Source organism: Marmota marmota, unplaced genomic scaffold (assembly GCF_001458135.2).
Source record: "Marmota marmota marmota unplaced genomic scaffold, marMar, whole genome shotgun sequence".
Classification (NCBI taxonomy): domain Eukaryota; kingdom Metazoa; phylum Chordata; class Mammalia; order Rodentia; family Sciuridae; genus Marmota; species Marmota marmota.
Window position 1 is genome coordinate 12731276 of NW_026000082.1, and position 26881 is coordinate 12758156.

Sequence of the window (26881 nt, forward strand, 5' to 3'; positions counted from 1 at the left end):
TCTGGTCCAAGGGCTCAGGCTCCTCCCTGTCCCTCAGGTCTCCCAGAGGCAAGATGTTGGGACTGGCCGTGCTGGCAGACCAGGGTACCTGTGTTCTCACTGTGGCTTTAGCAAGTTATTTGCATACCTCCAGTGACTGGAACTTCACTCCTTCTCAAAGCAGCTCCTTCCAGGGCAGGACAACTCTGCTGGATAGTCATTCCTGGTGCCAAACCAAGGTCCCCAAGGCTTCCTCATCATTCCCGGTGTCCCCAGTCTGCTGCATTCTGGGTTCCATGGTGCTGCCCCCAGCAGCTCCCCCAGGCCTATGTCTCTGTCATCTGCTGCCAACCACAGCCACCCTCTGTGGGACACAGTCCCCTCCCCTGTCTCTTTGGTAGAGGGTCTCAGTCTTAGAGCAGACCCATGGCATTCTTTATGAGTCCCCAGGCTTCTGGCCCCACAGGCTGAGGGTCCATCAGCCCTTTGGTGGCTCCATATGCCAGGTGACTCACCAGGCTGGCAACAAACAAAACCCCACTGTCCCCTCTTCATGTGCTGCTATTGTGGCTCAGGCTCCCTCTCCCCCACAGTGTTTGTATTCTCCAGGCTGTTGAAGCCGAGTCCAGCCCAGCATGTCTGTGTTCAGTTGCATCGTGTCAGAATTGGCCCGTGGTCCCAGCCTGCTGGGGTCCCTCATCTGACACATGAGCGGCTCCTCCCAGCTTCCTGTGCTCTATAAATCTGATCCACATGCTGTCAGCAGCCTTGGCCAAGCCATTGATAAAAATGACCAGAAAGAAGAGGTCTGAAAGTAGAGCCTTCCTCTAGAGGCCATGTCTACTGTCTGCAATAGTCATTCAACTTCTGTCCTTTTACCAACTCACCATCTGTTTCTGGAAGTCCTGGGGCCAACTCCCTCAATATCACACAGACTCGGTGCCAGGGCACTCCCTAAACTTGGCCAGGGGACCAAAGCTGGTTCAGATGACTGTTCTTAGGGAAGCTACGATGGATGCTCACAGTCACCAGAGCTCACAAGGTATCCTCTGATCCCAAACGTCCCCTGGTTTAACATCACATCTATCACACACCTGCCCCCAGGCCTGCCTATGCCAGGGTCTGGGATTCTGAGGCCCTAAAATTGAACTAGATCCAACCCTGTACTGAGGAGCTCCCAAACTATGGGCCAGGTGGTCAGACGACATTGACAACACAGGAGCACAAAGAATTGAAATATATTGTGTGTTTACTATTCTAAACCAGGATTGGCTCTCATGACAAACCAGCCATTAATCCTCCACTGGGAACAGAGGTAGGCAGAGGCTCTCGAACTTGCCCAAGGGCTGCTCTGGCTAGTAAGACATGCCCAGGAGCTTTCTAGCCTATCCTGGGTCAGGCAGGCCTTCAGAGAAAAGAGGTGCTGCAACCTGAGAGGTGAGCAGCAGGAGAGGACAGGAAGGGAAGAGCTTCCTGAGACAAACAGGAAGCATAGGATGCCTGAGAAGTGACCAAGATGGTGGCAGTCAGGGAAGGCCTCCCCAAAAAAGTGATGTCTAAGCTGACCTTGGAAAAGGCTCAGGGAAATGTCTGGGCTGGGGACATAGGGGCAGCACTGCTCGGTAACCAGCCCTCAGGCAGATGGCTGAGCTGCCCAGAGCTACCTGGTGTAAGAGGGGGTCATAATTCCCACCTGGGGGTTGGTGTAAGAACCAGGTGAGGCCAGTAAGCAGCCTTTTTCTCCCTTCACCAGGAGCTGGGCAGCGGCTGCCTCCCTTCCCCCAGCCCCTGCAAGTGGAACAATTACCAGATTGAATCGGGCGGGGCCCTGGGAGCCTGGCCAGCTCCCTACTGCCTCTGCAAGTCGGTGCCTCTCATTACCACAATCTCTTGATCCCCAGTCCCTGGGCTCTGAGTGGTGGCCAGATGGCTTAGGAGGCAGTTGCAGGCCTCTAGGCTCCTGGAGCTCTTCTCTGGGGCCCTCATGGGCCTTGAGGGCTCCCAGGAGCACCCACCAAGATTGGAATAGGATAAAAAAAGGTTACCTATTGTTCCCCACCCCCACCATAAATCATAGAGCCAGGAGAAACATTTGAGGTCATCTTTATGGGACCTCCCACTCTATCTGGGTTTAGCGTACCGAGGTGGTCATCTAGGCTCCACTTGGACATCTCCCAATATGGGGAGCTCCCTACCACAAACACTGGGGCCACAGCCAAGGGCAAATCAAGAACTTTGATAATTGAACTAAAAAGGTTGTATCACATTACAGTCATGGTCACTCCAAACCAGAACATGGGAGTGGGGGTGTTAAACCAGGTCTGTACCCCAAGAAGCCCTGAGGGAGAGAGAAAACCTCCCAGGGTTCTGAATCTGAAATCCCTGTTCCGGTTTTGACTCTAGAATTTACTAGCCTGGTCCATTTGCCTTCACCTCCCAGAGCTCTGTTTTCCTTATCTGTGACTCACTCAGACCTGGGCATCCACTACAACAGACACTAGGCAGAAGCAGCTAATGAACAATTGAAACGCTGTGAGTGCAATCAAGGAGCTAAATCCTAAATTTTTTAAAATTAATTTTAATTAAAATATAAAACAGGACACAATGTAAAAATTTTACATGGACTATGCTTTGAAGTGGGAATATTTCAGTTCAAGTATTATTAAAATTAATTTTGCAAAAAATGTATTTTACCTGTTCCTTTTTATTTTTATTTTTTCAACGTGACTATTGGAACATTTTAAATGACAACTTTGGCTGGGATTAAGCCTATAGGGCAGCACTGATTTAGCAAGTTATTTAAGGATTGAATGAGGTAGATTAGATGTTCAGGGCTTGAGGAACAGTATATCTTGAGGCAAATTGTGGTTTATGCCTCTGTCAGGTGCTCATGTATTCTGTAGCACATAAAAGATGCTCATTCTAGAGATTCTAGAAAACATGGACAAAAAAGAAAAACAAAATACAAATTACCTGTGAGCCCACCATCCAAAGAAAATTACTATTAACTTTTCTTTCAAGATTTTGTGTGTATACATACATACCATGTCTATATGGACTAAAGCGCCCCCAACCACCACTGTGTCCCAGCTTGTAGATTCTTAGAAAAGCCACTTTAACAGATAACTCTTGGACCTTGAGGAGCCCTGCTCTGGAAAGAGCCTCCTAAAGGACACACTACAGAATTTTCCACCTCCTTTCTTGTTACTGTGATTTCCAGGAGTGGCATGGGTCACACATTGGGATCAGTGCCTTCCTAGTACTTCCCCCTGCTCTTGGCTGCTGCCATTGCCTGCGGTCACATTGTCACCACCGGCAGCTGCCTGGGGAGCAGCCTCTGGATCAGCTCTTGCCAGCAGCTCCCACTCCCCTGGTCCCATTTCTGCTCCCCCTCCCTTCAGCCAGTAGGAAAGCCCTTCCCCTTTGGGGCTGGAGGGAGGGAGGTTACAGAGCAGAACTGCTTGGGTCCCAGGAAATGGGATTCCTTCCATTTTCTCCAGCAGCCCCCTCTCTCCTTTCTAGAGGAATGAGGGACCCACAGGGCTGGGGGTGGAGATCATGTTCTGTCCAGAGCCTATATTTCCTGCCTCCCATAGCTGCTTGTCCCTGTGTTGGCACCATCCCTGTGTAGGGTTATTTTTTCCTCCAGGCCTCTTTACCCCTTTCTGAAGTCTGGTTTTTATCCCTCTACCGCATAATGCCTCAAATATATCTCTCTACATTCTGCCCAGTAAGCTGGAGAGGGCTCACTTACCTCTAGGGCTTCCTGCAGGGCTATAACAAGTTGGAAAATTGCTTTTCTCCATTGCATTAGATTAGGAGCATCTTCTCAGTGATACCATCCATTGTAAAGGCTGCTTAGAACTCTGGCACACGGACTTGCTGTACCTTTTGATCTAAGTCTTTGCCCTTAAAGGGACTATTCCAGTACCCTTTGGGTACATTTTCCTCTGATATTCTCAAATGTAAGGAGTGTTTAGTTCTCCTCCTCAAACATCCAGCAAATTCTGCTAGATGAATTAAGCTGAAGTGCTGCCAGGCCCTTGCTCCCCACTCTGTGCACCACCTTGGTGGCTCTCAGTGCCCTCTGTCTGACATTCAAGGCCACTCACTCCTGCATTCAGTTGGTCTTTTCTGTCCCATTACCATTCTTCAAATATGACCTGAACTCTGTCCACACAGAACAACACAGTGGCCCCACGCTTTCAGCCTCCCTGTTAACTTCTGTTATCCCCTTCCCTGGCACATCTGCCCCACCTCCAACTCTTCCTTATCTTCTAAGAACCTCCTCCAAGAAGCCCTTCCTGACTGTCCTAGCTGGAGTTAACCCTCATCCCCTAGAGAGATAGATAGTCCTTCTTGTCTCTTTCCTCGCCATACTGATGTATCCACCTTGTCCTGTGGTTATTTCACGTCCCCTCCTGTCCCAGATTTTTGTCTCCATCCCTACTCACTGCAGGAGTAGAAGCTCCCTAAAGTCAGGAATGGGTGCTGACTTCTCTCTGTGGGTCCAGGGCATGACACAGAGTGGCACAAATTTTAAAAAGACAGGTCTGGAGTTGGGGCCCGAGTTCTGATCCAGTTGGTCTGATCCTTCTCTCAAGGCCACAGCTTCCCTGAAGCCTGAGGTAGCTGGACTTGACTGTGGAATTCTGTTGGGAGAGAGGACTGCTTGGTTTGGGGTCAATGTGCTGGCTCTGGCCTGGGGTAATCTCCTGGATAATGATTACAGCAGCCCGGCTCCTCCAGCTACACAATCCCATTATGAGCCCTTCAGGATTTATGTCTGAGCCCCACCCTAAGCCCATCACTAACATATGGCATCCTGGCAAAGGAAGATGACAGCAATTCTAAACATTGACTCATTCATTCAATCACTCATTCATTAAGCAACAAGCTACTGGACTAGCCTGGGGCTAGCTCTGGGTGGACTCAGCAGATACCAACCTGGCCTGGAAGGTGCTTCTAGAAAACAGTAATTCAGTGAGGTGGGGACTGTAGGAGCTCAGATAAGGGGTTCCTTTCAGCAGGGTGATCAGGAAAGGCTTCCGGGAGGAGGGACCCTTGCCTCTTTTGTTTTCCCCCCAAACTTTTCCAGTTTATTCTTGTTTGAACATTTAGACAGTTTATTGACTGCTAAGAATAGCCTAGAAAGATCTTATAATTATGTTAAGAAAACTAATAACAACTACTTCTTTTTCTCCACATTTTGTACTGGCGCATTCTAGTTATATATAATGGTGGGATTGTTGTCACATATTAGTCCATGCACATGCTCTGTGTCTTCATATGGCAGGCCAGCCATGTGGCAGTGAGCAGGACAGCAGGGCTCAGGCCAGGGAATGGGCCTGTTGTCCTAGCCTTGGCCTGGCACTGGATGCTGCTGCGTGTAGTCTGATAAGAAGAGCGTGGATGGATGGGGAGGGATTATCTGCTCTTGTTGACATGATTAAAACCAGACAAATATTTCCTTTATCTGAGAGAATGAAAGGGCTTTGGGGGAAAAATCCTTTTGGCAGCAAAACAAAGCACAAGCATTTCCTTAATTAATCTCTGTCCCTCCCCCTCCCCACCCTCCCCACACCCCTGCACCAGCCACAGACTCTCTGGGTCTGACCTGCACTAGTGGACAGAGGGGTCAGATGGGGGTGGCCAGCAATGGGGAAGAACTGAGCAGCGAGCGATCCGCAAGCACCCTCCACGCAGCCTTCCACGAGGGAGATCTGGTCTAGGTACCAACCCACGATGGCCCAGACTGGCTCCTCTCTGAGAAGGGGACCACTCTTGTTGTCATTTTGGAGATGGGACTCCTGAGACCCCAACATGGAAGGATGACTTGCTTGCCAGAGGTCAGTAACCCATTGGCAAGACTCTAGCTAGGCCCAGGTCACTGACCAGTGGGCTCACTGGCTTTCTCACTCATTGATTCACTCAGCAAAGCTGAGACTTGGCTAGTGCTGGGGACTGGGGTCTCACAGATAATCAGACCTGTCCCTCTCATATCACTCAATCCAGAGACAGTCAGAGACAGGTCAACAGATGGTGATAACCAGAGTCGTGATAGAGGAGGCTGGGGGGTTGGGAGAGCTCCAGAATGGGCTCCTAACTGTGGGAGAGAGGCAGGTAGTCTAAAAAGACTTTGCTGAAGAGGTGACCCTGAGCCTGGGCTTGCCTGCTGGGTAGGAGTTAGGCCAGAGAAGCTTCTGAGAAGAAGGGTACCATACCAAGGGAACAGCACCGGCAAAGGTGTGAACAGCTGGGCTGCTGACCCTGGGTGTCAAGAGGAGAGCAGAATGGAAAGAGGTTAGCAGGAGCCACAGGACTGGATTACTGAGAAGAGGGTTCCCTGGAGCATGTGGGTGGTTGGAAGCAGAGGGCTGAGCACAGCCAGGAGGGGGCTAGGGTGGTCACACCCGAGTGCCTGCCAGGGAGTGTGTGCCCCCCATAGACCTGACCTACCTCTTCCTCCCAGCTTGATGTCTGGCCTTGCCTCCTTGGATGCCAAGACCTCTAGCCGCCTGGGCATCCTCACCGTGGCATACTACCTATGGACCACCTTCTTGGCCGTTATCGTGGGCATCATCATGGTCTCCATCATCCACCCAGGTGGTGCAGCCCAGAAGGAGATAACTGAGCAGAGTGGGAAGCCTGTCATGAGCTCGGCGGACGCCCTGCTGGACCTCATCCGGTAACTTGCTACTGATACCCTGCTTAGGAGTGCACACCTGGCCAGGGGTGCCCTGCATGGCCTCCACAGGGCAGGATAGGGCAGACACTGGAGACTACTGGGAGCTGCTCTATTATGTGTGGTAACAAGAAGCAGGCATGGAGGTCCTGCAGAATCCCTGAGCTCCTGGGACCCTGAAGTCAATGAGCTCTTGCTGCTACCTGCCCCATCAGTCCAGAAGCAGGAGGGCAAGACAGGCCTGTCCCATGCCTGCTTTTTGGTCAGAGCAGGGTCAGTGAGCGCTTGTTGATTGCATAAGCAGCTGTGAGCACCTAACCTATGAGGTTGGAGGCCTGAAGGGATGGGTCTCCTCCTCTTTTCTAACAAAGAAAAGGTCCCCTTTTCACAGATGAAGACATGCAGCTCTAAGAGGTGAAGTGACTTTTCCAGGGGTATCCAGCAGGTAGATTGTAGGACCAGGATTCCGTCCAGGCCTGTCTAACTCCCAGGATGATGCTCTTGGCCGCCATTATGGTGCTGCATCAGTTCTGCTGACTGCGTGCCATGGACCTGAGCCCTTGTCCCCAGGAAAGTACTGCAGACTCAGCCATAGAGCCACAAGGGACACCTCCCCACAGACTCCCTGCAGGCAGCCACTCTCCTGTCCCTCACCCTGCCTTCTAGGAGAGAAAGATCCATAAATAGGTAGAGACTATATCAGGACTGGGTGCTGTGATGGGGTATGAGCAAAAAGAAGTCTAAAGAAGGGGATGGGGAGGTGGTGGAGAGCAGGGAGGTGGGTGGAGGGCAGTGATGGATGCAGGTCCAGAGATGGAAGGGAATGGTGTGGGAGGGAGGGCCCGCAGCCATCCAGCCTGACTGCAGCATTTGTGTGAGGAGAGACATGGAAGGTGTTGCTGGGCAATTGGGTGGAGGCCCGTAAGGGCCCCAGGAAATAGGTTTTAAGCAGAGGAGTGACATGATCCAATTCAGAAGGCTTTGGCGGTGAGAGTGGCTCTGGGTGGGAGCAGGGGTAGGGTGGGAGGAGAAGGTAGATCCAGGGACTGGCTGCTGTGGGGTGGGGGATAGGATGGGGACTGTGCAGCAGCTCAGGGGGTAGCATCAGCAGGAGGAAGAAGAAATGGAAGTGAGGCTGGAGGAGGTGGGTGGCGCTGACAGGCATGTTTCTGGCCTGATAATCCAAGTGGACAGCAGTGTGGTCACCAAGCCACAGGAAGTGCCAGTGCAGGGACAGACCTCCCAGGGTAGATGCCAGCTGGTGGTTTCAATGGATCTCAATCTTGTGGGAGAGAGTGAGCTTGAGATGGAGGTTTGGAAAGTACCAGGGTAGAGGCAGTAGGTGGCCCTGATGGTGAGTGTCTTTCCCAGGACCATGTGAGTGTGGGCGAGGGACTAGACGGTGCCTGCAGAAGCACACACACCTGGGAATGGCCTGGTGGACTTGACCTGCTACCCCGTTAAACTTGCCCTATGGAGTCCTCCTTGTCTCTCTAATTTTCCAGCCAATTTAGGATATAAGGAGTCTCAGCCTGTCTAATATTAAAACTCCAGACTCATTCAATTTAAAACTAATCCTGTCCTAGCCTTGAGGATCTGATCAAGCTGAGGAAGCTGCAGTGGGAAGAGGATTGTCAGTGTTTCTCTTCTTCTGTCTGCTCCTCTGCTGCCAGCACTGGGGTTGGAGCAGCAAGGAGAGAGGGGAGGCTGGGGGCACTGCAAGATCCTCCCTTACCAGGATGAGTAAGCTGCAATGGGGCTCCCTGGTTGAGATTCTTCAGGGATATTTTTGTGGGTTCATTTGATCTACATCTTTATATCTCTTCCATCTGTCTGCTTCAAGCACCCTCCTCAGGCCTGATCTCTGCTTAATCCCTCTGCTGTGGTCAGCTCACCCCTCTAGGTGATGTTCTTGGGCAGAGTCCCTTCTGTGACTGGCCCATGGGAAAGAATACATATTCTTGTTAGAAGTGCAGGTCTTTCCCAGGGCCTTTGGACATGAGTCAGGAACCAGCCCCTACATTCCTCAAACCCTGGGGAACATGAGCCAAGATCTCTGAATAGTTCTCCTGGCTTCAGTTTAGGGAGAAGCATTCCTCTCATCCCCCATGGGGATATATGCCTAGCACAGCTTCTCTCCCCCTCTTTAAAAAAAACTCTCACCCTCTGTGTCAGTCAGTTATTGCTGTGTAACAAACTACCTAAGATTTTTGTGTTTGAAATGACCACCAGGAGTCTACAGTCAGCTGGGAGGATCTGCTGATTTGGCTGAGCTCAGCCATGGCCTGCAGGAGGCCAATGGCCCCACTGTGGAATTGGCTGATATGGCTCAGCAGGGCTGTGTGTGATCTTTACTCTGGCAGGCCAGTCCAGCTTCATTCAGGGTGGCAACAGGATTCCAGGAGAGAGCTTATCTGGGCATCCTTTTATGCTGAAGGTAGAGGAGAAAGAGAGGAAATAGAAGCTTGTGAGTGTGTTTTCAAGCCTCTGCTTTTGGCAAGTCTATGAGCATCCTCTTGGCCAGAGAAAATCACACAGCCAAGCCCAAACTCAGAGTGGGAGAGGCAATTCTCCCTTCCTTCCCCTGACCCTGGCCAAGCTGGCCTCCGCTGTTCCTCCATGTCAAGTGTGCTCCTGTCTTGGTGACATTGGTGCCTCTCTGAATGGCCTTGATGGGGGAGCACATGGCCCCTTCCCTCACTCGGTCGATGTCTGTGCTCAGTATCACCTTCAGAAGGTCCTCATGGTCCCTTCCCCACCCCATTCTCTCTCTCCCTCTCTTCTCTTTGCTCTTCATCACAGCCTTCATGACTACAGACACTATCACATCCATGAACTTCTTTATTTCTTCTTCTGTGGCCCCCATTGGAATAAACAGTTATATGCCCCTTGTAGCCAGATCCCTACAAATCTGTTCCCTGCTCTTTCCTGGAGCCTGGAACAGCATAGAGCAGGTACTAGGTGTCTGCTGAATGCATACATGGGACACAGAGTCTTCAGTGGAGTTGGGGTCTGAAGCCCTGGGAGGAGCTGGAATCACCCAGGAGAAACACCCTGTGTGCCGGCCACAGAGGCTCAGGACCAGCCTTGGTGCACAGCCATGCTGGAGGCTGTGGGAGCAAATGGAACACAAGTGGGGACAGGAGGAGATCGAGTGTCCTGGCAGTCAAGGCAGGAAGAATTTGGAGAAGCCTCATTTCTAAGATCCATTATTTCTAGGATCTGGTGCCTATGACTCATCATTTCTTGGATTCTGTGATTCCAAACAGCTTTTCCACGTGATAGAAGAAGTGGTGGGTGCTGGAGCAGACCTCTCCCCCCTTGCACAGCCTACCCTGATCAGGGGCTGCAGAGCTTTGGATCAGACACACGTGTCAAAGTCAAATGTTCCAGAGCTGCTTCTCGCATGGTGAAAACTGATCCTTCTGCTTTGAGGCTTTTGCAAACCTGGGTGGTTGGGCATCACCGTCACTATTTCTTGGTCAGAGAGTGGGGCTGCGGGGAGGTGTCACATGCTTTCTGTGGTGGAGTACCAGAACCTGAGAGACCTGCGGTCTCATCTCAGCATTGCCAGCAATAAGCCACTGTGTGACCCTGACCAGGCCAGGCCCTCTCTCCACAGTTCAGTTCCCAGTGATTCTCAAGATGCCTCCGATTCTGTGGTTCTACACACCAAAGCCCACGAGCCAGTGAACAAGCTGCAGAGAATGAGCTGAAGCTTCTGGAAGCAGATTCTAGAGCAACAGGACAGCTCAACCTCCTGGACCTTGCATGTCCCCAGGGTGGGGTTGGCTGTTTGGCCTTAGAAAGGGAAGCTGGGGCTGGAGGGTAGCCTAGCATTCTTGACACCCTGGGTTTGATCCCCAGCACAGCAAAATAAATAAATAAAAAAGGGAGGGAGGAGAAGCTGGTGAGGTTGGGAAGAATGAGCTGGAGAAGGATGGAGTGGACAAAATTTGGTATAGAGATGCCCAGGGAGCAGATGTGGTCACTTACACCCAAAGCAGCTCACCTTTACTAAGAACCGGCTCTGGACAAAGGCATCGTAATAGAAACTGGGTGTGGGGTGGTAAATACAAGGCTCTGCAATAGGACTGTCCCTCATCTATAGATAAGAAGGGTATGAGGGATGCCACTGTCATCCTCTGAGAGGATGTGAGGACAATGGGGACACTGGCAATGAAGGTACCTGGGATCTCCTTCCCTTTGCTCTGGCCCAGAGCAGGTGCCTGCAAATGTTTTTGACTGAACAAGAAAATGTATGACTAGGACAGGGAACTGGGACGTGGTAGCAGATATGACAAATGAAAAGCCAGAAAGATACAGGGGCTGACTACACAGGGGAAAAGAAGCCACACAGCTCACCTCCAGGGGTGCAAAGATTTATGTCCATGTGTCAAGATGATTCCAGAGGAATGCAACAGGCTGTGTCCCTGGATGACCTGCCAAGACATGAATTCATTTCCCAAGGCTCCAAGTGGGGGCTCCAGAAAACTGACGTCTGATCCCTGTGCAGCTTCACAGAAAAAACCCACGCGGAACACTAATCAGAGTTGGCCCCTTATTCTTTCTTTTTCTTATTTTTTTTTCTTTTTCTTTTTTTCCCAATCTTATTAAAACACCACAGAGGTTGAGTAATGACTTGGCTTTATAGCTCCTAGTTACCATCTCAGGGACTGAACAAAATTCTCAGAAGCTGTGTTTGAAAAGAAATAATCTCCACCTTTGGGGCCTGGATTGGAGACAAGTGACTGGGGGCTAGTTTGAAACTGTCACAGTGAGAACTCAAATAATAAATGAGGGGGAAGTCTGGAGATGGACCTTGGCCCTGCCCACAGAAATGCACAGGGAGTGTGTGGGTATTTGTAAGCATGGCAATTATCTCCAGACACATTGTAGCTGCCACCAGGAGCACAGGCCTCACGGGACATGCAGGACCGACTCCCATGGATATTCAAAGCCAAAAGAAAATGTTTTACATTTTCCCCAAATAATAATCCAAAGCAAAATTCTTGATTAAATCTGCAGTTCCCTGATGTTAGTATGAGCAAACATGTCAGTCAGGAACTGCTCCAGGCTGCTAGTTAAGAGAAACCTGCAACAGCAGAGGTTAGGTGATTGATTCCTAGTGGGGGATAAAGCCTTGCATTTTCTCCTAAATGAGTGGTCCAGAGGCGGGCAACTCTCACGCACCAGGATCTCATACTTGGTCATCTGTGTGCACTGCCATGCTTAGCACTTGTCTTTCATCATCAGCATGTCTCATTCGACATTGTGCTGACGTTAAAGGAAGGTTCAAAGGAATGTACATAACAAGTACAAATTCCATTTGTTTTTTCCTGATCTTTCACATGTTCTTTAGTTTCTGCTCAAGCTAAAGCAGACTTACCTTCAAATTTCATTAGAAAACAACCTCTGATTAAGTCACTTGAATCTCCTGGAGCTAAACCTGGGAGAGATTTTCAAACTATTTAACAATCAGTGCACCTGGTCACAGATGCCCAGGGCAGGTGGACCATGTACCCCAGCAGGTTGTACATGCATGCTCCCGGCACTAATGCAGGCACTGTGCTTCTGGTCTGCTTGATGTCAGAAAGATTTTGCAGGCTGCTCCCATACTGGTGGCAGAGATCTGCTTATCTCTCATGGGAAAAAAAAAATTCTTCAAACCTCTGAGATCCCAGTTCCTGACCTTTGCTTCTTCTCTCCCTTGTGACAAAGCTGAAACTCCTGGGGAATGGGTAAATGATGGTTGGGTCACAACATACCCATGACCAGCCTTCTGCTTTGCTAGCTCCTTCTGACCCTCTTCCTCCAGCTATATATGTACACTGAACCAGAGTCTTGGCAGCAGTGAAAACATGACAGTGTCTGCCTCCAGCAATGGCTGCTTGGGAGTAGAATTGAGAAAGTGTGCACACTCACGTCCACGTGTCTAACTCCATGCATGTGTGAACTGAGTCTTGAGAGAGAAGAGATTTGCCAAGAACAAAAGTGAGTGGGAGGGTGATCTAGGAGGAAAGCAGCATGAGTGTGTTGCACATGGACTGTTCCAGCAAGTACAAGCTGGAACAAGAGTCTTTTTGGCATCTCTGATTTCAAATTGATTCCTAGAAGGGGAATTCCTATAAAGACAAGGATTTAAACTCTGGACATGAATTGCTATACTGCTTTGGAAAGAAAATGTCACTCCCAGATCCACCTGAGGGTGCCCATCTCCCCAGCATGTGGACTTCATTTAAAAAACACATGGTCACTTTCATAGATGGAAATGTCTTTCATGCATTGATAAAGCCAAACATTTTTTAAAAGCATTTTTGCCCAAGTGCATCTCTTTTGGAAAGTAAATTGCCTGGGCCTATCTTCCAATCATTTGCCTGTGGAGGCATTACTGTTTTGAGGGTCCTTTTGTTTGTTTGTCTATGCAGCAAATAGTGGCTGAGTCCCTGATGTGTGCCAGGCCCTCTTCCAGATCCTGGGGACACCACCGGAATCAAAACAGAGGTCTCTGCCCTCCAGGGAGCTGGTACTCTGGTGAGAGGAGACTGGCTGGGAGCACGGGAATAAGGGCAAGATTTGTGAACCTTTTAAATAACGCTTGGTCATCTAGTCTCCCTAGTTGGTTATTTGCCTTATAATCTCATTTGTATTGTAATCCTTCTTATAGACCTACTTTTTTTTTTTTTTAGCTTTTCATTTTGTCAAAAAAAAAAAAATTGCAAAGAAAAGATCCCCTACAACACCCTGGATGTTAGTTAGCGTCTTATATAAAAATGGTCCTTTAAAAAAAAAAAGAAAGAAAGGTCCTTTAATCAAAACTAAGGAATTAAATGAGTGCAACACCATTAACTAAGTTACAGATCTCATTTGGATTTCATCAGCTTCCATTAATGTCATTTGTTTTTACTGTTCCAGGATGTAATCCAGGATACCAGAGTACACTTAGGAATTTCTTATTTTTAGTGTAGTAAATTTTTTTCCTCAATTGCTTCATTTGTTTTTAGAGAGTCCTTTCATAATCTGAGACATGATAAAATATTAACTTTTGTTTCTTCTAACTATTTATTCATTAATACTGGGGATTGAACACAGCAGTGTTGAGCTACATCCCTAGTCCTTTTTATTTTTTATTTAAGATAAAGTCTTGCTAAGTTGCCCAGGCCATCCTCAAACTTGAGATCCTCCTGCCTCACCCTCCCAAGTAAGTGGGATTATAGTTGTGCACCACCAATACCTGGTTTTTGGTTTCTTTCTTTCTTTTTTCCAATTATGTATGTTTTAAAACCATCTGTAATTTATTTTGGTAAAAGGTGTTAAACAAGGATCTAACGTTTATTTTCCCAAATAGTTAGCCAGCAGCAATCCATGATGAGCCCTCCCATTCCTCACTGATTTGTGATGTGAAATGTGAAAGGTCCTGGGTTCTATTTCTGGGCTGAGGTTCTGCCACCTTTTTCCTTCCACTGATGGCTGTCTGTGTCACACTGTTTTGACAGTTACTTCTTTAAAGCTGGCGGGACAAGACCGGCTTCATTTTAAGCTTTATAATAAAACATTAATGAAAACACAGTCAACTCTCTGTATCGATGGGTTCCATATCCACAGACTCAACCAATTGAAGGTCAAAACTATTGGAGGAAAACTGCACTTGTGTCATTTCTCCCCCTTGTCATCATTCCCCAGACAATACAACAACTATTTACACCACATTTAAATCATATTAACTATTATAAGTAACCTAGAGATGCTTTATACAGGAGGATTGTGTAGGTTATAATACTACATCATTTTATACAAGGAACTTGAACAACCTCGGATTTTGACACATGTGGGGCAGTCCTGGGACCAATCCCTATCCCACGGGATGATGTGATTATCCCATGGTTGAGCCAGGTCCTGTGTCAGGCCCCACAGATAGAATGTGAACAACCGAGACTTGCCTTCAAAGAGAGGCAGACAGAGGTAGAGAGTCAGACAGGGCTGGGCAGAGGAAGTGGCGCTTGACTGTGATTGGTGGGAGCAGGAGCTGGTCAGGCAGAGAAGCAGGAGGCCATTCCAGGCAGAGGGAACGGGGTGAGCAAGGCCTGGGGCTGGAAAAGTGCAAAGTCTGGTCAGGTTGCTGTGGGTGACGGCGGCAGGGCCAGCCGTGTGGGGAGAGGAGACTGCAGGGAGAGGGGCTGGCTCGTGGAGGGCCTGGGCTGCCAAGGGAGGTTTGAGATGACCCCAAGGTCCTGACCCCAAGGGCTTTCCAGACCTGGGCTCTGCAATTCTTCATTCGCTGACTCTCTTCCCAGGAACATGTTCCCAGCCAACCTGGTGGAAGCCACATTCAAACAGGTGAGCAAGTGGGTCCTTGGGTGATGGAGGGGGAGGCCCTGCCAGCCTCCCAGGCTCCTGAGGAGGCAGGATGCCAGAAGAGAGGTGGGGGGGACCTAGGTCCTCAGACCCTCCATGTCCGTACCCCATGAAGAACAATTACTGGGTGGAGGGGAGCCTGGCTGAGTGCCTGTGAGACCCTCGGTGCACACAGAGGCTCACACACCACCTCACCTTCCTCACAGGAACCCACACTGAGGTCAGATCAGCCCCATTTTCTGGCTGAGGAGACTGAAACTCAGAAGGATTTGATGATTTTGCCCAAGGTTAGGCCACCAGTAGGTGAAAAGCTGCTGGACAGACTCAGGTTCAGCTGGCTGCTAAGTCTTTTGTTTTTTAATATATATATTTTAATTATACATGGACACAACATCTTTATTTTGTTTATTTATTTTTATGTGGTGCTGAGGATGGAACCCAGGGCCTCACATGTGTGAGGCAAGTGCTCCACCACTGAGCCACACGCCAGCCCTGCTAAGTCTCTTTTCTTCCCCTCCTCCTCCTCCTCTTCTTCTTCTTCTTCTTTTTAATATTTATTTTTTTAATTATAGGTGGACACAATGTCTTTATTTTATTTATGTGGTGCTGAGGATCGAACCCAGTGCCTCACACATGCTAGGCGAGCGCTCTCCCTCTGAGCCACAACCCCAGCCCACTTCTTCCTTTTTTTTCCTTAAATAATCCTTTTACTCCCTAATAAGAATAGTTATAATATTCACTATAGAAAATTAGGAAAATATTAAATAAAGTAAAAAAAAAAATTCTAGATGGTTGACTCATCTAGAAAGGTGTCCTGGCAGTACCAGAAGGAGAGGTAGCAGACAGTATGTTTCTAGTCCATGTATATATCTATATCTATGTCTATCTATCTATCTATCTATCTATATTTTTTAATTAAATAAGGATTGTAGTACATGCACGGTTTATATCCTGTTCCCCCCACCCTCTTTCATCATACATGAGTATTTTCCCTGGCTACTAACTGATCCTTAAAAGCACAACACTGAGTGGTAATATAGGAGCCGTGGGAAGGCTGGACTGTCATTTACTGACCCATGCCCCTTTCAGTGTTCCTTTAGGTTGCTTTCAAAGTTTTGCCTCTTTTAGAAATTGTGGTAAACTTCTTTGCACCTCTGTCTTTGTCTGCACTTTTAACAGCTCTCCTCTCCTTCCTCATGTCAGCTGTTTGGTTGACTCAACCCAGCAGGTGTGTCCTCAGCCCCTTCCTGGGGCTGGGCCCTGTGTTGGGCTGGGGACACAAAGGAGATGGCTGAGGGTTGGGAAGGGAGCTCCAAATGAGGAGCTTGCATAAGCCACTAATATCTTGGGTCTTTGCCTTCAGAATTAGCCAGGTTATGCAGGGTCTCGCTGCCAACTATGGTAGGAAATTATTAAAGGTAACAGAGAAAGAGAATATCACTCTACCTTATGCCTTCTTGGAGTAATCTTTTTCTTTTAACAAACCCCTACTCATCCTTCAAGACTTAAACCAAAAAGTCCCTTCTCTGTAAGGCAGTCTGACTCCTCCAGGCAGAGCTAGTCATACTAGTCACTCCCTCTCCCAAACTCTCAGGGCAGAACTCGTATTTGGTTCATTTTTGTATCTCAGCACCCAGCACAGAGTGTTCAGCCTTGGGTGCAGTTTTCACTGCTGCTGAGGGAAACAGTAAAGTATACATTGGCCTTGCCATGTGCCCAGAACTGCTGTTGACACTATATATGTGTGTACAGTTTTATTTACCAGCAAGATAGATGCTGTTATGATTCCATTTTACAAATGAGGAAAAAGGAAGCTCAGAGACCTAGGTCCCATATATTTCCTGCCTGGTTCTTTTTACCCCATCTTATTGATACTGTGATGTTCAGGAGGGTGAGGGCTTCCCTGTTTGGGTTCCCAGCCCCTGAGACCTAAGGGGGAGAGATCCAGGAATGCTCTAGGGACAGAGGAGGACCAGAGGCAGGCTGAAGGAGAGTGGAGCTGTCTCGGAGGGAAGCCCCCACTCCCACCAGATGGGAAGCAGGCTGGCTGGTGGGTAGGTGGATGGCTACTGTGGGGAGACGTATCTCAGTAGATGGACAGATGGTTAGACAGGGAACCAGATGGGGTTCTGATGCATATCGGAAGAGGCCGGAAAGCTGGAGGCAGACACTCCAGGTAGTGAATGAATGAAGGAATCTCAGTTTCTTTTGGATAAAGTATTAATAATAACCCCCGCCCTGCCTACCTCACAAGGCTACTGTCGATTGGATAGGATATAAGGAGATGCAAATGTGCTTTTGAGACATTCTTCTTGTTGTTGATATCATAACACTGGGTCCTGACTTCTTCCTGGCTGGAATGTCACCCACCAGTACCGCACCAAGACCACTCCAGTTATCAAGTCCCCCAAGGTGGCCTCAGAGGAAGCCTCTTCTCGGAGAATCCTCATCTATGGAGTCCAGGAAGAGAATGGCTCTCGTGTGCAGAACTTCGCCCTGGACCTGACCCCGGCACCTGAGGTGGTTTACAAGTCAGAGCCAGGCACCAGCGATGGCATGAATGTGCTGGGCATCGTCATCTTCTCTGCCACCATGGGTATGTGCTACCTGCCCACCCCCACAGTGCCCAGCAGCCGTCCCCTCCCGGCATCCTGCCATCCAGCTCTCTAAGTAACCTGGAACCCTCTAGCCCTCCAGGCCCTTCCTCCTTTCCCTAGGCAACAGAGTGGCTCGAGCCCCCATTCCTTCACTGAGGGTATCCACCTCCCCACCCCCACAGCGAGCCAGGGGGTCCTCGCTCAGAATCCCTATCCCTGAGGTCTGATTTTCTTCCAGGGACACTGGCTCTCCCTCTTCTTTTGTGTCCCCAGTCCCTGCCAGAAGCCTGTCCCTCGACTTTTCACAAGGCTTGGAAAGGATGGGGAGGGGTGCCACTGTTTACTTAAGGTCTATCACCCCACCCCCACCCCCAGGGCTTCTCACTGGCCACTTCTCTCTTCAGAGCCATTTCTTGTCTGTGCCATTTCTTAGGCTCCATAGTGTCCTCCCCGACCACACCCTTCCCCAGCTACTCTTCTCTGGGTCCCCAAAGACCCCTAATCTCCACGAAGCCATAAAGTTCAAGGCTCAGGATCCCTCATTTGTATAGGAGCCTTCCAAGGCCTAGACCTTTTTATTTTTAAATTTCTTGTACTTAAGAGAGCCCCTAAGCTGTATAGCTTCAGTCTCCACAAAAACCTATGGCTGTGCCTCTGCCTGTGGTGCCCCCACAATACCCTTTTCCTTCTTAGGACAACTCCCAATCCTTCAGCACTGACCTGCACTGTGGGGCCTGGGGCAGCCATCTCCTGCTCCCCATGGCTCCACCAGGGTTTCTTCTCAAGTAACCAGCCTCCTTATCCTCCTGGCTGCTCATGCAAGACATCTGGGCTCACTTTCTCCCCGACTTCTGCCTTAGCCCCATGGTCAAATCCTGTCAGGTCTGCCTCTGGATTCTCCCTCTATTCATAAATTTCCCTTTCCCACCACCACCACCCTGGTCCAAGGGCCACCTGGTTCCTGCAAATGCTGCCTAAAGAATCCCCCACACCCTCTTCTCTTGTCCCTTCTTGGTGTGACCTCCTCAGAGGGTCACAAAGCTGGACATGCTCTACACTTAGAAGCCAAGCCAGCTGCAGAGCTCCCTATGACCTGGTCTTTGGGCTCAGTCAACCTGTTGGAGAGATGAGTGACAGATGGCCAAATGAATGGACGATGACAGACAAGGCTCTGATCATCTGGGCCAAAATGTCTGGCATGTGAAGGGGCCAGGACAGGCTGGTGAGCGTGGGGCAGGCTGGTGCTGGAAGGACCCTTCAGCATCCCTGGCACTCAGTCCTCAGTCCTGGACATTCTTCCTTTCCCCACCTGGAGTCTCTCTTAGGGAAGGGGACATGGAAGAAGGAATCTATTAGCAAAGCCAAAAAAAAAACCCCTTGGGACTCCAGTCACCTGGTAATTACCGAACAGGTGTAACTATCCACATATCAACGTTTGTGTGTGTGTATCAAGTCAGTGTGAACCAGCGTTAGTGTGTGCCTACCTCTGTCTATGCCCACATCTGCTGGTGCCCGTGTTTGTCAGTGCTAATATTGTGCTCTGAACAGGTTTTCTTTGACTCCTCAACTGAGCCTTCTTTCTCTGACCCTCCCTAGTGCTGAGATGTAGCTAGTGCTGAGGTCTCCTTGGCCTTGCCTGCAGGGGCGCCCCACCGCCACACCCCCAGATCCCTGCACACTAGCTCCCATCCAGCCAGAGTCCTTGGATTCCCCCAGAGAAATCCAGGTGGAGGCTGGGAGGGACAAGAGTAGCCTGGGGAGGGATGGAGCTGGCAGAAGGAACCTGAGTCCACATCAGCCACGCTGTGACAGGCCAGCTGGGCAGGGCTAGGCCCTGTGTCACCTCCAATTCTAGCCTCTCCTGTCCAACCAGACAGGGCCCCTTTTTCACCCCATCACCACAGGGCAGCTGCTCTGTGGACTATAGGGAAAGAGTCCCACAGGCCAGGAGGGGAATGCCACCCTGTCCCCCACTGGCTGAGCCAGTCACTGAGCTCTGAGCATGTGACATGAGCTTCCCCAGGGCAGCCTGGGAGTGTGCTCTGTGACCCATCTTGGTCTTGCCAGGAGAGCAGCCATCAGCCACCTTTTCAAGACGGGCATGGTGGTGCCCAGTGTCATGGATCTGACCCCATGGTACAGTCTGCACCTGTGTGATTTCCAAGTATGTTGCGAGCACTGAAGGGAAACCCAGAATACCCCAGGGGCACTGGGGCTTCAGGGATGGCTTCAGCATCAGTCATTCAGTAGTTTTTGTCAGGTGTCTCCTGTGAGCCAGCTGAGAAGCCAGTTCTCACCCCCATGGAGCTAACCGACCAGAAGGGACAAGGAGAAAAAGCAGACAAATGGGGAAAAAGTTATCAGTTGTAATAAGCAACATAAAGAACACAGCGAGAGACGAGAGGGGAATAATTTGGGAGTTGGCCCAGGGGAGTGGGGAGGGGCTTCTAGGCTATAGGAAGTACTCAGGCCTTGGAAAGGGATGATCAAAGGCCCTGAGGCAGAGCAGACCTTCATGTATTCTAGAAGCCTGAGGAAGGCCAGCAAGGCAGGGGACAGTGAGGAAGGGAAGAGCAGGGCGGGCGGAGGAGTGTGGCACAGCAGGGTCAGATATGGAGTGGAAGTTGTGGGAACTTGGTTATGGTCTAAGTGCGGGGACAGGGATGTCAAGGGTGTTTGGCAGGAGCATTTTTATCTTGAGGGGATGCCATCTGCCATGTGGAGACAGGTTAGAGAGGAGTGAGACGGGGGTGGGGGTGGGGCTGTCAGGTCCAGTGGTGGAGGCCAAAGGGAGATGGGAGTTGGGGGCAGTGCTGGCTGGTCAAAGACTGCTGGGGAGGCAGCCAGGGCTGGGACATGTGTGTGTGTGTGTGTGTGTGTGTACGTGCGTGCGCCACTGACATGCCTGTGCCCTGGCTGGCACACTTGTGATATGCTGTGTGTCCCCACAGGCATCATGCTGGGCCGCATGGGTGACAGCGGGGCCCCACTGGTCAGCTTTTGCCAGTGCCTCAATGAGTCTGTTATGAAGATCGTGGCTTTGGCTGTGTGGTAAGCTTCCTCCAGGGAGGGTCCTCTTCAACCTGCCCCCTAACCCTCTCCAGTCCTGGGCAGATGGAGGGTCACCACAGTCCATCCCATCCTGTGGTCTCTTAGGAGCACAGCAGAGGCTACACGGGAGGCTCAGCCTCCAGAGCTAATCAACTAGGCCTGGACCCCCAGCTCTGACCAGGCCTGGTTCCAGCCCTGGGCGTGCTACTTCTGGCATGGCATGGAGGAGAGCTAGCCTGGCTCTGCTGCTCAACTTAGTTTCCCTCACCCTGGAGCCTCCTTAGCTCTGCTTTTTGAGAGAGAACACACTGGAAGTGAGAACCAGCTGCCAATCCTTGGTTCAGAATTCAGATATTAGGAATCCTATAGTGAGAGGGGAAATGCAGAGGCCTGCCCACCGTCCCCCAAGGAGCTGTACCATTGCTGGGGCTGAAATGGGGGCCTCCTGAGGGCAGGGATACTTCTCAGAGGCAAGAGCTTGCCCAGGGTGGGGTGGTTGAGGGAAAGGGCACTAGGGATGCCGGGAGCCTGATCCTAGGCTGGGTCTCATTCAGTCACCTGTGAGGCCTGGCAGGCTCACAGATCAGGTCACACAGTGACATGGTGCCTGGCCGGGATGGGCCTGCCTGCCTGAGCCCAGGGCTGCCCACCCCCAGGTACTTCCCCTTTGGCATTGTGTTCCTCATCGCTGGCAAGATCCTGGAGATGGATGACCCCAAGGCTGTTAGGAAGAAGCTGGGTTTCTACGCCATCACTGTGGTGTGCGGGCTCGTGGTCCACGGCCTCTTCATCCTGCCCCTGCTCTACTTCCTCATCACCAAGAAGAACCCCATCGTCTTCATCCGTGGTGTCCTCCAGGCCCTGCTCATCGCACTAGCCACCTCCTCCAGGTAGCCACACGGAATGAGCAGGGCAGGGTGGGGTGGATGGAATATATCTCCGTCCATCTGTCCAGCCATCATTTGTCTACAGCTACAGAATCATAGAAAGTGCTAGTATGGCCCACTTCACAACCTAGGGATGGCAATGGTGCTGCGGTATCAAGACCCAGTATAGAGATTTCATGGTTGAGGCGCCACCGAATCACTCTTGTGGCCTTCCCCTGCCCACGGTCTCTAACACTCTCTCGATGCAAATGGGGGTTGCTTCCACATCTCAGGGGAGAAAGAGCTGTAAAGTCTGAAGAAAATCACCAGTGGCTTACCAGTCCCCGGGTACTTCTGCCGGAGTCAGGCCCCACACTGTCCTAGGGGCTCTGCCTGTCCACTGTTGCTGGGATGTCCTGGCTGGATGTCCTGCTTCAACCTTGGCAGTGAGGCTAGGCAGGAGGATTCAAATCACGGTCCCCTCTCACACTGGCTGGTGGTGGGCTGCCCCTTGACCTCTCTGGGCCTCAGCGTCCTCATACTTCTCAGAGGCAAGAGCTTGCCCAGGGTGGGGTGGTTGAGGGAAAGGGCACTAGGGATGCCGGGAGCCTGATCCTAGGCTGGGTCTCATTCAGTCACCTGTGAGATCATTTGAGCCTCTCCCTCCCAGGGCTGGTGTGGAGAGTGAGATAATCCACTCAGGGGCTGGCAAGTGTGGGGGACCCCAGGGGGAGAGAGCTGTGCAACCCAGGCTGCTGGGCAAGGAGTTGGAAGGTGACAGCCACTGCTGAGCCACTTACCCTGTAAAAAAGGGCATGCTCCCCACAGTACGTGTCCATGCCCTCCATGGAGGAGGCACAGGACCAAGCCCATCTTCCTGTCCCAAAGGCCTCACTCTTCTCTGGAGCCCTTGCTGTCTTCTCTTCCTCAGGCCTCAGCTCCTCAGTCTGCAAGAAGCCCACAGGCCTCTTTCCCTGGCAGACACACAACCCCAACCCTGGACAAAGCACCTCCTACAGACTCAGTGCCAAGCACTCTTCTGAGCCCCAAGTGACTTGATCCTCCCAATAGTTCTGAGCTCTGAGTATTGGGTGGGAGAAGGAAACCAAGGCACCCAGGTTGAGGCACTCGCCAGGGCCCTGGCAGGAAGCTGACTCCGGGCCCAAAGTCTGGCGCAGAGCCTGTATGGTTCGCCACTTCAGAATCTCTAGGCCCAGCAGTGTGGCATTGCACCAGCCCTCCTCCTCGCAGGCCCAGGAGGAAGCAAGGAAGAGGAGGGTGGGTGCCTTGGTGCAGTGGGTGCCCTGTTGTGGTGGCTCCTCCTCTTGTCCCAAGGAGGCCCCACATGGGTGCCTGCACACACCTGTCAGGGCACCTGTTCTCCCCTCTCATGAGCTGCCTGTCTTTGCCCCTGGAGAAGGGCAGTGGGCAGACTCTGGCCCCTCTGCCCGTAGCTCAGCCACACTGCCCATCACCTTCAAGTGCCTGCTGGAGAACAACCACATCGACCGGCGCATTGCCCGCTTTGTGCTGCCTGTAGGCGCCACCATCAACATGGACGGCACTGCGCTCTACGAGGCTGTGGCTGCCATCTTCATTGCCCAGGTCAACAACTACGAGCTGGACTTTGGCCAGATCATCACCATCAGGTGCGTCCTGACACCCACACCCTGGAGGGGTCTCTGAGGTCAGCAAGAGTGAAGGACTCACACCAAGCCACACAGCAAGTCGGCACTGGCTCTGGGAGTGAGCTGGTCTCTGGGACTCAGGGTGCCCGAGCGTGGCAAGGAAGAGGGCCTGGGCCTAGACAGGAAGGAGGGGCGGACACTGCAGGTGGGCCAGGGACAGGACTGAGCACTGGTGTAGCTGGAGCCAAGGGCAGGCACTGGGTGGGGCAGGCCTCACCCTAGAGACCAGACGCCACAGCAAAGCTGGGCAGAGCTATGCTGGTGGAGGATCAGAACCTGTGGGTAGTTCTGGAACCTACAGAATCTGTGCAGGGCCACACCCTGGTTTCCACACTTGCCTCAGATTGGACCCTGGGTCATAGGACCATGAGCAGGGACATGAGAACAACCTAATGTGGCATTCCTAGCAACCTTGGCCCCACGTGGCTGTCTCAGAGGCCCAGCCTTCTGGCCTCCTTCTTGGAGCTAGGGCCCAGACATGAGCCCCCCATCCCCAACTACTGCTCCTCCTCTTCCTCTCGCCACTCCCCCTACAGTATCACAGCCACTGCAGCCAGCATCGGGGCAGCTGGCATCCCCCAGGCTGGGCTTGTCACCATGGTCATCGTGCTTACCTCTGTGGGACTGCCCACCGACGACATCAACCTCATCATCGCTGTGGACTGGGCTCTGTGAGTTCACCCAACCCCAGTCCCACCCCTTGGCAAGGGCAGCAGGCAGCAGGACAGGGAGCCAAGTCCCTTCCCCAGGGCAGAGAGCCAGGGAGCTGCCGTGCTCAGCACAGTAGGAGTGCCTTACTCGCCTGCAGGCTGGCTGCATAATTTGGGAGGAGGGGGCAGAGTTCAAAAATGAAAACAGGAGGCCTCTTGTTCAAAAATTATCAAGAACTTCAAGAGAGTGACTGCAGAGCATTAAGCTAAGTTGGGCCCACCTAAGCACCGGGTCCTGTGCAGCACACAGCCACGTGCCCAGGAGCCACCCTGCACCAACTCACTTCAACACCCACAAGGAGCGGGCTTGGGCACTCTGCCCTGCCTCCCGGCACTGCCTGGGGCACTGCTGCAGTGGCCTTATGCCTATGAATTAAACATGGTCCTTCTCCAGCTCCCCTCAAGACGCCCACCACTCACCGCCCACCTTGGTTTCCCAGGGACCGATTCCGTACCATGATTAACGTGCTGGGTGATGCATTGGCTGCAGGGATCATGGCCCACATCTGCCGGAAGGACTTTGCTCGGGATACAGGCACCGAGGTGAGAACAGAGACCACTAGCAGGGTGAAGCTGGGAGGGACGGGCAGAGCAACAGGCCTTCCAGCTGGGCAGCCTTCAAGCAGTCTCCCCTTGTCTCTGGGCTTTGGTCTCCTTGTCTGTTACAGAGGGTGACTAATTCCTCTACCATTTATTTATTGAGCACCTGCCAGGGCCAACACTGATCTAGACAGAAGAGAGACAGTGGGAATAGAATATAACAACCCCTGCCCTGGGAGACTCACACCCCAGGGCAGGATGGGGCTGTCCTGCTCAATGACTCCGACACCTGTGGGCTTGTGTGGGGCTGCAGGGTCTTCAGGGCTCCTTAACGCATGTGTGCTATAGGCAGCTTGGGAACTGGTGTCCAGTGACCTGCTTGGTCCACTCATGTCTGTAGAAAAGTCCCCATCACGGTCCTCAGCCCTGTGTTTGCACTGTTCCACCCACCCTCAGACCCTCCTGCTGATACCAGGCCTCTTTCCCTCCCCCAGAAACTGCTACCCTGCGAGACCAAGCCCATGAGCCTCCAGGAGATTGTGGCAACCCAGCAGAATGGCTGTGTGAAGAGTGTGGCTGAGCCCTCCGAGCTGACCTTGGGTCCTGCCTGCCCCCACCATGTCCCTGTACAGGTGGAGCAGGATGAGGAGCCAGCCATCACCAGTCTGGACCATTGCACCATTGAGATCAGTGAGCTTGAGACTAATGTCTGAGCATGCAGGGGCTGCAGGGACCAGGCAAGGCCCCTGGGGCCAGGAGCCAGGAGCAGGATCTTAACTTACAGCTCACAGGGAACATGCTCACACATTCTTCCCCTTGCTGAGGGGCTGGAATTGGCTCTATGGGTGGAAAATGGGGTCTTCAAAAGGGAAGGTACCTACAGGAACCCCAGTCAGAGAGCAATGGCCTGCAAAGCCCAAGCCCTAGCTGTGACCACTTCTGCCCTGAAAGAGCACCAGGCAGGGGTTATTGTCCCCACATTCTGGATGACAGGTTTGAGGCTTTGAGAGCTGAAAACACTTGCTCAAGATCTAAAACAAGCAATATTAGCGCCAAGATGCTAACTTAAGTCTTTCGGGGCTTGGCCACCACCTCTTGAAGGAGAGGGTGGCCCGCTTCCAATATATGAAGACAAAATAACAATGTCCTGGTTTCTGCCCCAGCTGTGTCAGGTCCAGGCCAGCCTCTTACCCCACCCTAGAGCATGTGGCCTCAGTTAATTGGCTCTCCTCAATGGCGGGCCCAACCGCCTTCCACGGGCCACAGCCTGCCCTGTCTCTGCCCACATGTCGCAAAAAGCTCATCTGATGTGGAGACAGATGTCTTCAGCAGGGTTGGAAGGCCTTGTGGGCACATCCAGGCCAGCCTCCCATGGGATGGGTGGGCCAGGCCAGGCCTCGGGAAGGGAAGTGCTTGGGCCGAGGTGCCAGTGGCTCCCTTGGGTCATAACTCCACAAAGGCCTATGTGGGAAAGTGGAGTCAGAGTTCATACCCTTTCTGTGTTTGTAAATTCAGTGATAACTAAATAAAGATATTTGGTTTTTCAAGTCCTATGGCTTAGAGAACACATTCTGAGCAGCACTTCTTTGTTGGCCTAACACAGGTTATCAGAATGCAGGTAGCCTGTGTTATCTGGTGGCCAGAGTGAAAACAGGCCTGTCTGAGCTGTTACATGCAGAAAACGGTGCAAATCAGCCTCCCCAGGGGGCCTACCTCAATAGGCCTGTCTGTGGCTGGGCCTTGTTCAGGGATCTACAGTGCAGACAGACCTCTCTACCCTGACTGAAGGCAGGGCAATGAGATCAACGAGATCAGTCCCTATTATTCCCTTTGGTGAATGCTTTGCCTTAGAGAGGGGACATGCTTGAGGACACTTCTAGAGAGTTCCTCATTCTCTTGTCACAGGGTGATTCCAGGAGACCTGCAGGGCACACAAAAGGGCCCTGGCCACATAACCTGTTGTAGATGTGTGACAGGGAGAAGATACGGCTCTGTGGTCTACGAAGGTCTTATACCGGGATGCTCACAAAGACACTGAGATCCAGAAAGGGGATTAAATTGCCCAAGGTCACCTGGAGAGTTGGGAGGGCTCCTGCTTCCACCCCAACTCCTGAACTACTTCTATTCTTCTCCCAGGGTCACAGCTGGAGGAGGAAGGGCCTCCACCCTAGAACTCTTCCCACTGCGGGGCTAGAGGTTTAGGGCCACCATCCTCTATCAGACCCTAGCCACCTAGGAGAAGTCAGATGTCAAGCTGTTGGTCACTCCTACCTTCATGTGGACAGGGTTATTTGCCCCTTCCCTGGGTCACATTTCTAAGACCCTTTGAGTAATGGAGTCTACCCCCACCCGCAAGGCAGGAGTCTGCTCTTTAGCAAGCTTGATAGAAATGTACGTACACACCTCTAGA

General features: G+C 51.5%; 2 protein-coding genes across 3 annotated transcripts in view; one reads left to right on the top strand and one right to left on the bottom strand.

The window, feature by feature from the left end:
- Positions 1–26018, top strand: part of Slc1a7 (solute carrier family 1 member 7) — a 43825-nt gene extending 17807 nt beyond the window's left edge. Inside the window, exons 1-10 of one of the 2 annotated variants that reach the window (XM_048815365.1) lie at positions 5603–5828; positions 6452–6667; positions 14959–15001; positions 17393–17615; positions 20568–20667; positions 21324–21557; positions 22988–23182; positions 23758–23892; positions 24372–24474; positions 24966–26018. In XM_048815365.1, coding sequence (XP_048671322.1) covers positions 6456–6667; positions 14959–15001; positions 17393–17615; positions 20568–20667; positions 21324–21557; positions 22988–23182; positions 23758–23892; positions 24372–24474; positions 24966–25184 — 1464 coding nt within the window. In that variant the 5' untranslated portion in view covers positions 5603–5828; positions 6452–6455 and the 3' untranslated portion in view covers positions 25185–26018. Of the gene's footprint in view, positions 1–5602; positions 5829–6451; positions 6668–14958; positions 15002–17392; positions 17616–20567; positions 20668–21323; positions 21558–22987; positions 23183–23757; positions 23893–24371; positions 24475–24965 lie in introns of those variants that run through there. The other variant, XM_015484981.2, reaches the window with a different exon arrangement.
- Podn (podocan) overlaps positions 14959–26881 on the bottom strand; it is a 34360-nt gene continuing 22437 nt past the window's right edge. Inside the window, exon 11 of the mRNA XM_048815363.1 lies at positions 14959–14977. The gene's annotated coding sequence lies outside the window, so the exon portion shown is untranslated. The remainder of the gene's footprint in view (positions 14978–26881) is intronic.